The 15,431-nt window shown below is 48.0% G+C and overlaps 1 protein-coding gene across 2 annotated transcripts in view; it reads right to left on the bottom strand.

Annotated features, from left to right (window-relative positions):
• LOC128685847 (nephrin-like) overlaps window positions 1-15,431 on the bottom strand; it is a 317,772-nt gene that overhangs the window by 42,391 nt on the left and 259,950 nt on the right. For both annotated transcript variants that reach the window (XM_053772546.2, XM_053772547.2), the window contains 2 exons: window positions 15,107-15,237; window positions 2,554-2,713 (listed from right to left, as the gene is read on the bottom strand). In XM_053772546.2, the coding sequence (XP_053628521.1) occupies window positions 2,554-2,713; window positions 15,107-15,237 (291 nt within the window). The remainder of the gene's footprint in view (window positions 1-2,553; window positions 2,714-15,106; window positions 15,238-15,431) is intronic.

Raw genomic sequence — 15,431 nt, 5'->3', positions numbered from 1 at the left:
CTCTCTCTCTCTCTCTCTCTCTCTCTCTCTCTCTCTCTCTCTCTCTCTCTCTCTCTCTCTCTCTCTCTCTCTCTCTCTCTCTCTCTCTCTCTCTCTCTCTCTCTCTCTCTCTCTCTCTCTCTCTCTCTCTCTCTCTCTCTCTCTCTCTCTCTCTCTCTCTCTCTCTCTCTCTCTCTCTCTCTCTCTCTCTCTCTCTCTCTCTCTCTCTCTCTCTCTCTCTCTCTCTCTCTCTCTCTCTCTCTCTCTCTCTCTCTCTCTCTCTCTCTCTCTCTCTCTCTCTCTCTCTCTCTCTCTCTCTCTCTCTCTCTCTCTCTCTCTCCCTCTCTCTCTCTCTCTCTCTCTCTCTCTCCCTTCTCTCTCTCTCTCTCTCTCTCTCTCTCTCTCTCTCTCTCTCTCTCTCTCTCTCTCTCTCTCACATACAAACAAACAAGGTTGGAACTCATACAGCAGTAACAGGGAACACACTCCGGTAGATCATACACAACACTTAAGGAAGGTAGTATTGTCTAGGAAGAATAACCAGCGGGGTTCCTCTGGGGTCGGTATTAACACCAGCACTCTTTCTAGTTTATGTTAATGACATACCAGATGAGATTAATTAGATATATCCCTGTTTACTGATAGTTTAAAACTAATAAGGAGAATTAACACAGCTGAGAAAAATGAAAGACTTCAGTTGGATCTGAACAAACTGCAACATTCAACCCAAGAAAATGTAAGGTAATGAAGATCGGAGAAGGGGTAAGAAGACTGGGCACGGAATATAGACTAGGGGGACAAAGGGCTGTAAACTTCACTCAAAGACAACTACCTAAAGGTGAGTATATTGTCTGACATATCGCCAGAGGCTCACATCAACCGAATAACCTCTGTAGTCAATGTTCGTCTGGCATATATCAGAACAGTCTTCGGGAATCTCAGCAAAGAATCTTTTAAACAACAAATGTACGTAGGACAAGCAAGGAATTTACACCTGAAGAATGTTAGGAACCTGAGGAAGTGTAGAGGCATGAGTAAGGAAGTGTAGAGGCATGAGTGAGGAAGTGTAGAGGCATGAGTGACGAAGTGTAGAGGCATGAGTGAGGAAGTGTAGAGGCATGAGTGAGGAAGTGTAGAGGCATGGGTGAGGAAGTGTAGAGGCATGAGTGAGGAAGTGTAGAGGCATGGGTGAGGAAGTGTAGAGGCATGAGTGAGGAAGTGTAGAGGCATGAGTGAGGAAGTGTAGAGGCATGAGTGAGGAAGTGTAGAGGCATGAGTGACGAAGTGTAGAGGCATGAGTGAGGAAGTGTAGAGGCATGAGTGAGGAAGTGTAGAGGCATGGGCGAGGAAGTGTAGAGGCATGAGCGAGGAAGTGTAGAGGCATGAGTGAGGAAGTGTAGAGGCATGAGTAACGAAGTGTAGAGGCATGAGTGAGGAAGTGTAGAGGCATGAGTGAGGAAGTGTAGAGGCATGAGTGACGAAGTGTAGAGGCATGAGTGAGGAAGTGTAGAGGCATGGGCGAGGAAGTGTAGAGGCATGAGCGAGGAAGTGTAGAGGCATGAGTGAGGAAGTGTAGAGGCATGAGTAACGAAGTGTAGAGGCATGAGTGAGGAAGTGTAGAGGCATGAGTGACGAAGTGTAGAGGCATGAGTGAGGAAGTGTAGAGGCATGAGTGAGGTGTGAGTTTAGAGAAGATAATGGAACTGAATTTGATGACATTCGAAGACAGAAAAAACAGGTGAAACATAATAACAGTATACAAAATACCCAGAAAAATGTATAGGTTAGACAGGGATAAGGTGTTGAAAAGCATAGTTGAGCCTCGTGGCGGTCAGGAAGATGAATGACCTTGACGAGGAAGTACTGGAGGCAGTTTGTATACATAGTTTTAGGAGTAGGTACTCTAGTGCCCACTAGCAAGTGGTAGATCGAGAGGAGGGGCCAGGAGCTAAGACTCAAAGCACACTAAACACACACACACACACACACACACACACACACACACACACACACACACACTAAACACACACACACACACACACACACACACACACACACACACACACACTAAACACACACACACACACACACACACACACACACACACACACACACACACACACACACACACACACACACACACACACACACACACAAACACACACACACACACACACACACACACACACACACACACACACACACACACACACACACACACTAAACACACACACACACACACACACACACACACACACACACACACACACACACACACACACACACTAAACACACACTACACACACACACACACACACACACACACACACACACACACACACACACACACACACACACACACACACACACACACACACACTAAACACACACACACACACACACACACACACACACACAAACACACACACACACACACACACACACACACACACACACACACACACACTAAACACACACACACACACACACACACACACACACACACACACACACACACACACACACACACACACTAAATAAGAAATAAGTAATTATAACACTTATCGGTCTCACATCGAACTTTGAGGATGACTGCATTACTCTGGCCGTCTCCCTCGATGTTAGAGGCCACACAGGTATAAAGACCAGTATGTTGACGACGCACTCGCTGGATCACCAGACTCTGGTTGCTGACGATCACTCCACCAGACACGTTGTGTTGCACCTGCACTCCCTGCAACACCACCAACACAACACCAGAGTGGAAAAAAGCATCCCAGTATACCACAAGCCCAGCCTCCTCTACTTCAAGGATTGCAAAGGTAACAGTACAAGATGGTCAAAGAATTCTTATGAATTTAAATGTTAAAATATTGAGGAAATGTGGGTATGTACGTGTGTTCATATGTATGTATGTATGTATGTATGTATATACTCTTATGTATGTATGTACCTATGTACACTTATGTGTGTACGTATATTCTCTCCAGCATATGTAGTATGATTATGTATATGTATGCATGCGTGTGTATGTGTAGTTATATATATGTATATTCATGCATATGTATATGCGTGAATATGTATGCTTCTACTCACCTATTTGTGGTTGCAAGAGTTCGGTCTCAGCTCTTGGCCCCGCCTCTACGCTGGCTGCTACTGGGTTCCTTTCTCTCTCCTGGCTGCATGTGCTCTATCGTGACTCTTCTTAAAACTACGTATGGATCCTGCCTCCACCACTCCGCTGTCTAAGTCGTTCCACTTCCTTCAAACTCTAAAGCTGAACAAGTATGTCCTAATTTTTTTATGACTCAACTGGGTTTTTAAAGTTGTGTGCATGTGTACCTGAGACCAGAGTCACCATCACACTCACCTGGTCCACCTTGTTGGTCCCTCTCAAGACCAGAGTCACCATCACACTCGCCTGGTCCAGCTTGTTGGTCCCTCTCAAGACCAGAGTCACCATCACACTCGCCTGGTCCAGCTTGTTGGTCCCTCTCAAGACCAGAGTCACCATCACACTCGCCTGGTCCAGCTTGCTGGTCCCTCTCAAGACCAGAGTCACCATCACACTCGCCTGGTCCAGCTTGCTAGTCCCTCTCAAGGCCAGCATCACCATCACACTCACCTGGTCCACCTTGTTAGTCCCTCTCAAGGCCAGCATCACCATCACACTCACCTGGTCCACCTTGTTAGCCCCTCTCAAGGCCAGCATCACCATCACACTCACCTGGTCCACCTTGTTAGCCCCTCTCAAGGCCAGCATCACCATCACACTCACCTGGTCCACCTTGTTAGTCCCTCTCAAGGCCAGCATCACCATCATACTCACCTGGTCCACCTTGTTAGTCCCTCTCAAGGCCAGCATCACCATCATACTCACCTGGTCCACCTTGTTAGTCCCTCTCAAGGCCAGCATCACCATCATACTCACCTGGTCCACCTTGTTAGTCCCTCTCAAGGCCAGCATCACCATCATACTCACCTGGTCCACCTTGTTAGTCCCTCTCAAGGCCAGCATCACCATCATACTCACCTGTGCAACTTGCTAGTCCCTCTCAAGACCAGCATCACCATCACACTCACCTGGACCACCTTGTTAGTCCCTCTCAAGGCCAGCATCACCATCACACTCACCTGATCCACCTTGTTAGTCCCTCTCAAGGCCAGCATCACCATCACACTCACCTGTCAACCTTGTTAGTCCCTCTCAAGACAACGAGTTGTTAGTCCCTCTCAAGACAACGAGTTGTTATTCCCTCTCAAGACAACGAGTTGTTAGTCCCTCTCAAGACAACGAGTTGTTAGTCCCTCTCAAGACAACGAATTGTTAGTCCCCCTCAAGACAACGAGTTGTTAGTCCCTCTCAAGACAACGAGTTGTTATTCCCTCTCAAGACAACGAGTTGTTAGTCCCTCTCAAGACAACGAGTTGTTAGTCTCTCTCAAGACAACGAGTTGTTAGTCCCTCTCAAGACAACGAGTTGTTAGTCCCTCTCAAGACAACGAGTTGTTAGTCCCTCTCAAGACAACGAGTTGTTAGTCCCTCTCAAGACAACGAGTTGTTAGTCCCTCTCAAGACAACGAGTTGTTAGTCCCTCTCAAGACAACGAGTTGTTAGTCCCTCTCAAGACAACGTCTCAAAAATAGTACCAGAAGTCAACACTAGAGTCGACATCACAACCAGGTTAAGTTAGGTTAGGTTAGGTTAGGTTAGGTTAGGTAAGGTTAGGTTAGGTTAGGTTAGGTTAGGTTAGGTTAGGTTAGGTTAGGTTAGGTTAGGTAAGGTTCGTCAGGAAACAGGACAAGTGTTTACTGGAGGTTTTTGGTCATCTGACTGAGGCCTTCCGCTGGCTTACCGGCCCACCCCTTTTAAACTTCAAGTTATATTGTAGTAGACATTGCAACCAGCACATCCCTCAAAGACCTGACCAGAACCAAAGTGCAAAACTTTGACTCAGTCACTGCAGGTGTTAACGCAGTCACTGCAGGTGCTAACGCAGTCACTGCAGGTGTTAACGCAGTCACTGCAGGTGCTAACGCAGTCACTGCAGGTGTTAACGCAGTCACTGCAGGTGTTAACGCGGTCACTGCAGGTGTCAACGCAGTCACAGCAGGTGTTAACGCAGTCACTGCAGGTGTTAACGCAGTCACAGCAGGTGTTCACGCAGTCACAGCAGGTGTTAACGCAGTCACAGCAGGTGTTAACGCAGTCACAGCAGGTGTTAACGCAGTCACAGCAGGTGTTAACGCAGTCACTGCAGGTGTTAACGCAGTCACAGCAGGTGTTAACGCAGTCACAGCAGGTGTTAACGCAGTCACAGCAGGTGTTAACGCAGTCACAGCAGGTGTTAACGCAGTCACAGCAGGTGTTAACGCAGTCACTGCAGGTGTTAATGCAGTCACAGCAGGTGTTAACGCAGTCACAGCAGGTGTTAACGCAGTCACAGCAGGTGTTAACGCAGTCACAGCAGGTGTTAACGCAGTCACAGCAGGTGTTAACGCTGTCCCTTGCGTAAACACCTGTTTATTGCTTTCAAGTAAGAATATTAACAAATTTCCCATACCCGTGTGTGTGTGTACTCACCTGGTTGTGGTTGTAGGGGTCGAGTCATAGCTCCTGGCCCCGGGTGCATCCATAACTGAAAACAATGGAATAAAACTACGAGGCAGAAAATGTAGTCTAAACGTTTACAATTCCTTCAAACCGAACAGGAGAATTATAGCAGAGAGAAATAAACTACCGAATAATGATGTAAGTGCAGAGAAAATACAGACATTTAAGACACAACTGGACAAATATTTGACAAGTACAGGATTCAACCAGGTATATCGGGCCGCCAAGGCTGTGTGATCGGCCACTTGTAACTCAGTATTCGTCTGTTATCAAGACCGTTGGATCAATGCAAAGTTTTTATGCGTCAGGAAACTTGAGAATGTCATTTTGACCAGTAAGACGTTGGCAAGGACACAGCCATTGACTCCGCATGAATCCCAGGGAGGCAAGCAGGGTGGGAGTAAAGTGTGGGAGGCTAGTAGGATGGGAGGCAGGGTGGGAGTCAGGCTGGGTGGGAGTAAAGTGTGGGAGGCAGGCAGGGTGGGAGGCAGGGTAGGAGGCAGGGTGGCAGGCAGGGTGGGAGCCAGGGTGGGAGTCAGGCTGGGTCGGAGTAAAGTTTGGGAGGCAGGCAGGGTGGGAGGCAGGATGGGAGTCAGGCTGGGTTGGAGTAAAGTGTGGGAGGCTAGTAGGATGGGAGGCAGGGTGGGAGTCAGGCTGGGTGGGAGTAAAGTTTGGGAGGCAGGCAGGGTGGGAGTCAGGCTGGGTGGGAGGTAGGGTGGGAGGCAGGCAGGGTGGGAGGCAGGCTGGGTGGGAGGCAGGCAGGGTGGGAGGCAGGCAGGGTGGGAGGCAGGCAGGGTGGGAGGCAGGCAGGGTGGGAGGCAGGCTGGGTGGGAGGCAGGCAGGGTGGGAGGCAGGCAGGGTGGGAGGCAGGCTGGGTGGGAGGCAGGCAGGGTGGGAGGCAGGGTGGGTGGGAGTAAAGTTTGGGAGGCAGGCAGTGTGGGAGGCAGGCAGGGTGGGAGGCAGGCAGGGTGGGAGGCAGGCAGGGTGGGAGGCAGGGAGGGTGGGAGGCAGGCAGGGTGGGAGGCAGGGTGGGAGGCAGGCAGGGTGGGAGGCAGGGTGGGAGGCAGGCAGGGTGGGAGGCAGGCAGGGTGGGAGGCAGGCAGGGTGGGAGGCAGGCAGGGTGGGAGGCAGGCAGGGTGGGAGGCAGGCAGGGTGGGAGGCAGGCAGGGTGGGAGGCAGGGTGGGAGGCAGGGTGGGAGGCAGGCAGGGTGGGAGGCAGGCAGGGTGGGAGGCAGGCAGGGTGGGAGGCAGGCAGGGTGGGAGGCAGGGTGGGAGGCAGGCAGGGTGGGAGGCAGGCAGGGTGGGAGGCAGGCAGGGTGGGAGGCAGGCAGGGTGGGAGGCAGGGTGGGAGGCAGGGTGGGAGGCAGGCAGGGTGGGAGGCAGGCAGGGTGGGAGGCAGGCAGGGTGGGAGGCAGGGTGGGAGGCAGGGTGGGAGGCAGGGTGGGAGGCAGGGTGGGAGGCAGGCAGGGTGGGAGGCAGGGTGGGAGGCAGGCAGGGTGGGAGGCAGGCAGGGTGGGAGGCAGGGTGGGAGGCAGGCAGGGTGGGAGGCAGGGTGGGAGGCAGGGTGGGAGGCAGGCAGGGTGGGAGGCAGGGTGGGAGGCAGGCAGGGTGGGAGGCAGGGTGGGAGGCAGGCAGGGTGGGAGGCAGGGTGGGAGGCAGGCAGGGTGGGAGGCAGGGTGGGAGGCAGGCAGGGTGGGAGGCAGGCAGGGTGGGAGGCAGGCAGGGTGGGAGGCAGGGTGGGAGGCAGGGTGGGAGTTAGGGTGGGTGTCAGGGTGAGACATTATATACATTCAATAAATGGGGTAACCTGAAGTCAAGAGATTCTTAATGTTAGTTGTGTGGCTACACCAAGACGTTGACATAAGGTAACCCAGCCAAGAACAGTAGTGCAAGACTTAGAATGTTATGATAGACATAGCCGAACTGGTGATAATCAAGGTACAGAACTACTAGTACATGTATCTCTGAAAGTGGCAGTGAAGCAACGAAAGTGGTTCTATCTGGAGAGCGTTAACGCCCCCGCGGCCCAGTTCTTGACCAGGTCCCGCGGCCCAGTTCTTGACCAGGTCCCGCGGCCCAGTTCTTGACCAGGTCCCGCGGCCCAGTTCTTGACCAGGTTTCCCGGTTCATCAGGGTCTAATCAACCAGTTTAAAATAGAAGCAGAACTGATTTAACTTACGTCTTCCTTCCAGTTCCAACTCTCTTAAAAGTTCCATATAAATTCCATGCCATTTTTCCTATATGCTATGTTATACTTTATTACGAACACAGGTAAAGAATGGCCTGTGAGACCTGGTCGTAACGGGAAATAGAGCAAACAAAACTCAACAGTAGACTATAATTTATATTTGCCTTCACCCGATGGTATATATAGGCATGTACACTATATACAATATGTACAGATAGAAATGGTAAGCGTACACCACGGTGACAGATGGCAAAGTAGAAGCAAGAGAGAGTGCACCGTGCTCAGCCAGCAGCTAGGCAAGTCTGCCAGTGCTTACCACAAGTGAACCATGTTGCTTCAGCTCTGGCGGGCTTGTCTGTGATTGGCCAAAGAACCAAGGTACTGATTTAATGATGGATACCCTATTGATCATTCAACCCTTAACACCCGGTTTGCTGGATGGGAGGCAGCCCACATGGGTGGATGACATACGCCGAATAAATTGCAACATTCTCTTTTCATGCCACATACTTTCACCCTGCTTTCATGCTGCCAATAACAAGAAAATAGGGAGAGAGCCTTCTGCTTTTATATCCTTGATATTCACTCCTAGATAATGCACGATAGTCCTTTATCAAGGTAAAAGCAGATAGTTCTCAACAGACAGCCTCAGATAGTTCTCAACAGACAGCCTCAGTGTGAACTTCTATGCCCTCTCCTATTTACCTTTTCAATGTGCTCTCTTGTTAAGTAAATGAGACTTTAAAGTTTGAAGTCGATCGTACGAGACATTATTAAGTTATTAAAGAAAGTTTTGAAGAAGAATATAATTAGGACAAGGTGCTTCCCTCGGGAATACTAAACTTATTACTGTGGTTAATGGCTTCCAACAGTGACTCGAAATTTATTACACCTCTCGGTGTATTTAGGATGAATACTATATTTATTCTCTTATATTCTTTTGCCTCTCCTTTAAGAGTCTGTATCTTACAAAAAGTACCTGATTAACGAAGATAAAAACGTCTGCGTTGATCTTCATGTACCGGAACCTCCATGGGGTGTCCTAATTCCCTGTAATCTTTCATAATTATTAGCTTAGTGGTAGACCAACTTGCCCATTGAGCTCGGCCTGACGACACTGGAGGCCAGGAGGGTCAGGGGAGACATGATAACGACATATAAAATACTGCGCGGAATAGACAAGGTGGACAAAGACAGGATGTTTCAGAGATGGGACACAGACACAAGAGGTCACAATTGGAAGTTGAAGACTCAGATGAATCAAAGGGATGTTAGGAAGTATTTCTTCAGTCATAGAGTAGTCAAGTCGTGGAATAGTCTAGAAAGTGAAGTAGTGGAGGCGGGAACCATACATAGTTTTAAGGCGAGGTATGATAAAGCTCATGGAGCAGGGAGAGAGAGGACCTAGTAGCAATCAGTGATGAGGCGGGGCCAGGAGCTGTGACTCGACCCCTGCAACCACAAATAAGTGAGTACAAATAGGTGAGTACACACACACACACACACACGCACGCACACACACAAATCCTGTGTCACAAACCTACTAGAGTTTTATGACAAGATAACTGAAGTAAGAAATGAGAGGGAGGAGTGGGTTGATTTCATTTTCTTGGACTGCAAGAAGGCCTTCGACACAGTTCCTCACAAGAGATTAGCACAGAAGCTAGAGGAACAGGCACGTATAACAGGAAGGGCACTGCAATGGATCAGAGAATACCTAACAGGGAGGCAACAGCGAGTCATGGTTCGTGATGAGGTATCACAGTGGGCGCCGGTGACGAGCGGGGTCCCACAGGGGTCAGTCCTGGGACCAGTGCTATTCTTGGTATATGTGAACGACATGATGGAAGGGATAGACTCAGAAGTGTCCCTGTTTGCTGATGATGTGAAGTTAATGAGAATTAAATCATACGCGAACTAGACAGGTCTACAAAGAGACCTGGACAGGTTGGATGCGTGATCCAGAAACTGGCACCTAGAATTTAACCCCGCCAAATGCAAAGTCATGAAGACAGGAGGAGGGCAAAGAAGACCGCAGACAGAGTATAGGCTAGGAGGCCAAAGGCTGCAAACCTCACTCAAGGAGAAAGACCTAGGAGTGAGTATAATACCGAGTATATCGCCAGAAGCACACATTAACCAGATAACTGCTGCGGCATATGGGTGCTTGGCAAACCTGAGAATAGTGTTCCGGCACCTCTGTAAGGAATCGTTCAAGACTTTATACACTGTGTACGTCAGGCCCATACTGGAGTACGCAGCACCAGTTTGGAACCCACACCTGGTCAAACACGTCAAGAAATTAGAGAAAATGCAAAGATTTGCAACAAGGCTAGTTCCAGAGCTAAGGGGAATGTCCTATGAAGAAAGGTTAAGGGAAATCGGTCTGACGACACTGGAGGACAGGAGGGTCAGGGAGACATGATAACGACATAAAAAATGCTTCGTGGAATAGACAAGGTGGACAGAGACAGGATGTTCCAAAGATGGGACACAGAAACAAGGGGTCACAATTGGAAGCTGAAGACTCAGATAAGTCAAAGGGATGTTAGGAAGTATTTCTTCAGTCATAGAGTAGTTAGGAAGTGGAATAGTCTGGCAAGCGATGTAGTGGAGGCAGGAACTATACATAGTTTTAAGACGAGGTATGATAAAGCTCATGGAGCAGAGAGAGGGAGGACCTAGCAGCGGTCAGTGAAGAGGCGGGGCCAGGAACTGAGTCTCGACCCCTGCAACCACAATTAGGTGAGAATTAGCTGAGTACACACACACACACACACACACACACACACACACACACACACACGAACCCGTATGCGTGCTCACAGGCTTACGTTCGGAGAGCTCTGGTGAATTAGTTCCAAATGGTGAGCATTACAGGAGATCATGCAGTAATTGGTGAGCACAGTGTCCGCCAACAGCTACACGAACAGACAAAAGACAATCAATGGCTGGAAAAATGATTTTAGAATGCATTTCATAGAAAACTGGTGACAATGATAGGCAGTGTTGCTGCAAATTTTAATGTTACCTTTTTCTAGAATTAGAGTAAATACAAAAAACTAAATAAACAAGGAGGGGGAAGTCGGGATGTCAGTGGATACAGAAGGAACTGATGTTGGCTGGATTCAGACATATGATTAGTAAGAGAAAAACTCCATTATCTTTGTGTACAGATGAAGAAAGTATTGACAGCAGGAAAGATACAGGAGAGAAGGACAATTACTGATGAGGAAAATCTTTATAGCCTGAGAAATCTCCCTAAAAAGCTGAGAACCGGAGAAGAGATGAAAGAAATGAGAAGCGAGGCAGAAACAGAACCAAAGACAAGAGGTGGAAAGACAGAAGGAAAGGCAGAGGAGGGAAACAAATGAACCTTTGGAGTAATGCTCTCAGAGAATCAAGAGATGAAGGAGATGATACGAGGAGTTACAACTTAACTTATGACAAGAACTTTGTAAGGAAAGTAAATGTGACATTCCTTCAGCCTTCAGAAGATTGAAGGAATGTTGAATGATGAAGATATGGGATCCGAATGAAAGGGATTTTTTTAAATATTACAGAGGAGACACAGGTGCACAGGGTGGAAACTTTTCAGAGAATTAGAAAATATGAAAGGGACAAAATACGATAAAAGCGACCCTTTCAAAAGAAATGGCACGAGATCGGATCTTGAAATAGAAACAGCTGTTGAGGGGAAAAGAATAGTTCAAGAAAGGAAACATCTGAGGGAGAGAATAAGAGACCGTCCAAGACAGGAAGGGGAAAAACCAATGTAAAGAACAACAGGTGTGGAAGCTCCGAATCTAAGGAAGATAACATAACATAAGAAAGAAAGTGCACTGCATCAGGCCTACTGGCTTATGCTCGGCAGATCCAGTTCACATCCACCAACACTCACTCATGTACTTGTCTAACCTAGTTTTGAAGCTACCCAAGGTTCTCGCTTCAATGACGCTACTCGGGAGTCTGTTCCACCAAGTTTAACCCTCCTATCAGGAAGTTCAGCCTCCCTCAACCTCCAGCCTCTCCCCTCTTAAAAAACAAACCAAAAAGACACTCTCTACCCATCCATCTTTCCGCCTACACCCTCATTCCTAACCCCTGCCAGGACAGGACTCTCACAACCACCTCTCATTCCAACTCGAACTGACACTTTCACCAGATCTCCATCCTCTTCGTTCTCATTCCAGTGGAAAAACTATCCCCACAACAAGACCTCACTCTTATCCCTAACTACCACCTTCCCATATATCCCCACCTTCTCCCCTGACAAATTGTTGAGGACCAGTAGACTAGGAACCTGAAGACCAGAGCACAATAACAAAGCGGAAATAGAGTGTGGAATACAAGTACTTGAAGAATAACAAATCAGGGTGACGAATGGAAAGAGCAGAGATTGGAAACATCCCCAGAGGTAGTAGCAGATGTGATCATCTGCTATCACCTCCAGCGAGACTGGACCTTACATTGAACCTAGACGACTCTGGTGACCCAGACATTCCACATGAGAAGCCCCTCGGTGCTAGCAACCAAGCAGAACCCAGAACTGAACGCCTTGTAGAAGTGAACGCGGAGAGAAGCAAAGAACATGAAGTGACATACCTGACTTATAAGAAGACTGTGCAAGCCTGAGGCTGTGCCCTAAGGAGCCACGGGAACAGAAAGATGGAAAGACAAAGAACGAAATGGACTAGGTAACGAGAAAATGCCGGGAAGTAAAGGAGAAATTCATACCCAGAAGGAGACGAAGCACAGGAAAGAATAAAGTGGTAAAAATGGTAGAATAACCTACAAATGTTAGATAAATGGACACAGATGCATCTAATGTGACATTTTACTGTGACAACGTTTCGCTTGCTAAGATCCTGGAGAGGGAAACGTTGCCACAATAAACTGTGTCTGTGTCCCTTTACCTAAGAGGAACAAAGTGAACCAAGAGGGACAGACAGACTAAACGTAAAGAGCAAGTAGACAGAAGAAATATAGACTGCCTAGACTACTGGAGAATATGGATGGAAGTAGCAGAGCAGGAAACACAAATATCCGTGGGTAAGGAGAGAGGCGGAATGACAAACTGAAAAAAAAAATATAAAATCGATAGCCAAATCTGTGCCAAAGCTTCAGTACAGCCACAGAATGAAGACAACTGTGATGGACCAAAGGATATTGAACTGGAGGGATTGGGCAAGTGTGGTGAGTGAGGCTCAACAATGATCAATACCTGGAAATCACAGGATGGGTCAAGCTTGAATTCATGGTAAATGAGTCCTAAGACTCAGAGGCCAGTGCGTTAATCACTGAGCCAGCTGGCTCTAATGGGATTAATCCAGCTAGGTACATTTCTATAGAGGTTAGCAAGGGTGATGGACTGATTATAGCGTCTTCACGTCACTACTGATCCTGCCTACTTTCTGTACTCAACTGAAGAAGCCTACTGTGTAGGCGAAACGTTTCGGAATAAAATTGCCTAACAGTTTCCTATGTGTCTTACCAACCTGTTCGTATTGTATACCATTTTGATATTCACTTAGTAAAGAGTTATTCACGACACTATATTCGGCATTTGTCAGGTCTAGCCTGCAGTGCGCATCACCAGTATGGAAACTACGTTAGATAAAGTATGTAAAGAAGCTGGAAGAATCGGAATGATTTCAAGGAGAGAAGATCGGAAGCTAAAGAGTACAAGCTATGATGAGAGATTATAGAAGCTAAGCCTGATGATATTAGAGAATGACCAGGATGACATGATTACCACGTAAAATAAATATTGAGAGGGATTAACAGGGTGGACATGGCAAAGCTATTTCAGAGACGTGTTCCAGGTGCTCGGGGACACAGACGGAAGTTGAAAACGCCGATGAGTCGCTGGAATGTTAGCAAATACTTTTTTAGCCTTAGAATTGTCAGGAAGTGGAACGGCTTAAACAGAAAACTAAAAAAACAGGAGCCATACATTGTTTTCAGCTTAGGAAATGTCATGGATCACGCAGAAGACAGAGCCAACAGCAGCCAGCAGAGAGGCGGAACCAGGAGCGGAGATTCGACCCCTATGTTTTTCTCTTTGATGAGTTCCGAGAGTTTTTCTGGCCGTGGGCTAGGCTCGTCTGGTGCTTGCCTGGTCAATCAGGCTGTTCCTGCTGGTGGTCTGCTGACCCATATATCCATCACAGCCTGGTTGATCTGGCACCAAGTGAAGATATTGGTCTAATTTCCTCTTGAAAACTACAGAAATATGAAAGAACACACACACACACACACACACACACACACACACACACACACACACACACACACACACACACACACACACACACTCACACACACACACACACACACACACACACACACACACACACACACACACACACACACACACACACACACACACACACACACACACACTCACACACACACACACACACACACACACACACACACACACACACACACACACACACACACACACACACACACACACTCACACACACACACACACACATACACACACACACACACACACACACACTCACACACACACACACACACACTCACACACACACACACATACACACACACACACACACACTCACACACACACACACACACACACACACACACACTCACACACACACACACACACACTCACACACATACACACACACACACACACACACACACACACACACACACACACACACACACACACACACACACACACACACACTCACACACACACACACACACACACACACACACACACACACACACACACACACACACACACACACACACACACACACACACACACACACACACACACACACACACACACACACACACACACACACACACACACACACACACACACACACACACACACACACACACTCACACACACACACACACACACACACACACACACACACACACACACTCACACACACACACACACACACACACACACACACACACACACACACGCACACACACACACATACACCACACACACACACACACACACACACACACACACACACACACACACACACACACACACACTCACACACACACACACACACACACTCACACACACACACACACACACACACACACACACACTCACACACACACACACACACACACACACACACACACACACACACACACACACACACACACACACACACACACACACACACACTCACACACACACACACACACACACACACACACACACACACACACACACACACACACACACACTCACACACACACACACACACACACACTGTTTAATAACACATACAAGGAGTCAGACTTACGTTATGATACCAGAGGACCTTGTAAACGTAGGGATGAGCTCTAACGTTGCACTCGAAGTAAACATCGTCTCCTTCTTTTATATCTTCTGGACTAAGGTTGCTGCCCATCGCTAGGTACACTTGCGGGGTGTCTGTGTCGAGATTAAACAAAACATAAATATACCTTAAACTACACTTGAGGAATAAACTAATAACGTGAAGTTGTAGCTAGATTACGTTTTGGCACGATTTTCACCTGTATTGGTGAGTATACCTGAAGTATACCTGGAGTATACCTGGAGTATACCTGGAGAGGGTTTCGGGGGTCAACGCCCCCGCTGCCTGG

The sequence above is a fragment of the Cherax quadricarinatus genome, unplaced genomic scaffold (assembly GCF_038502225.1).
Source record: "Cherax quadricarinatus isolate ZL_2023a unplaced genomic scaffold, ASM3850222v1 Contig11, whole genome shotgun sequence".
Lineage (NCBI taxonomy): Eukaryota > Metazoa > Arthropoda > Malacostraca > Decapoda > Parastacidae > Cherax > Cherax quadricarinatus.
The sequence above is the reverse complement of the archived record's forward strand: the minus strand, read 5'-3'. Positions and strand labels throughout refer to the sequence as shown.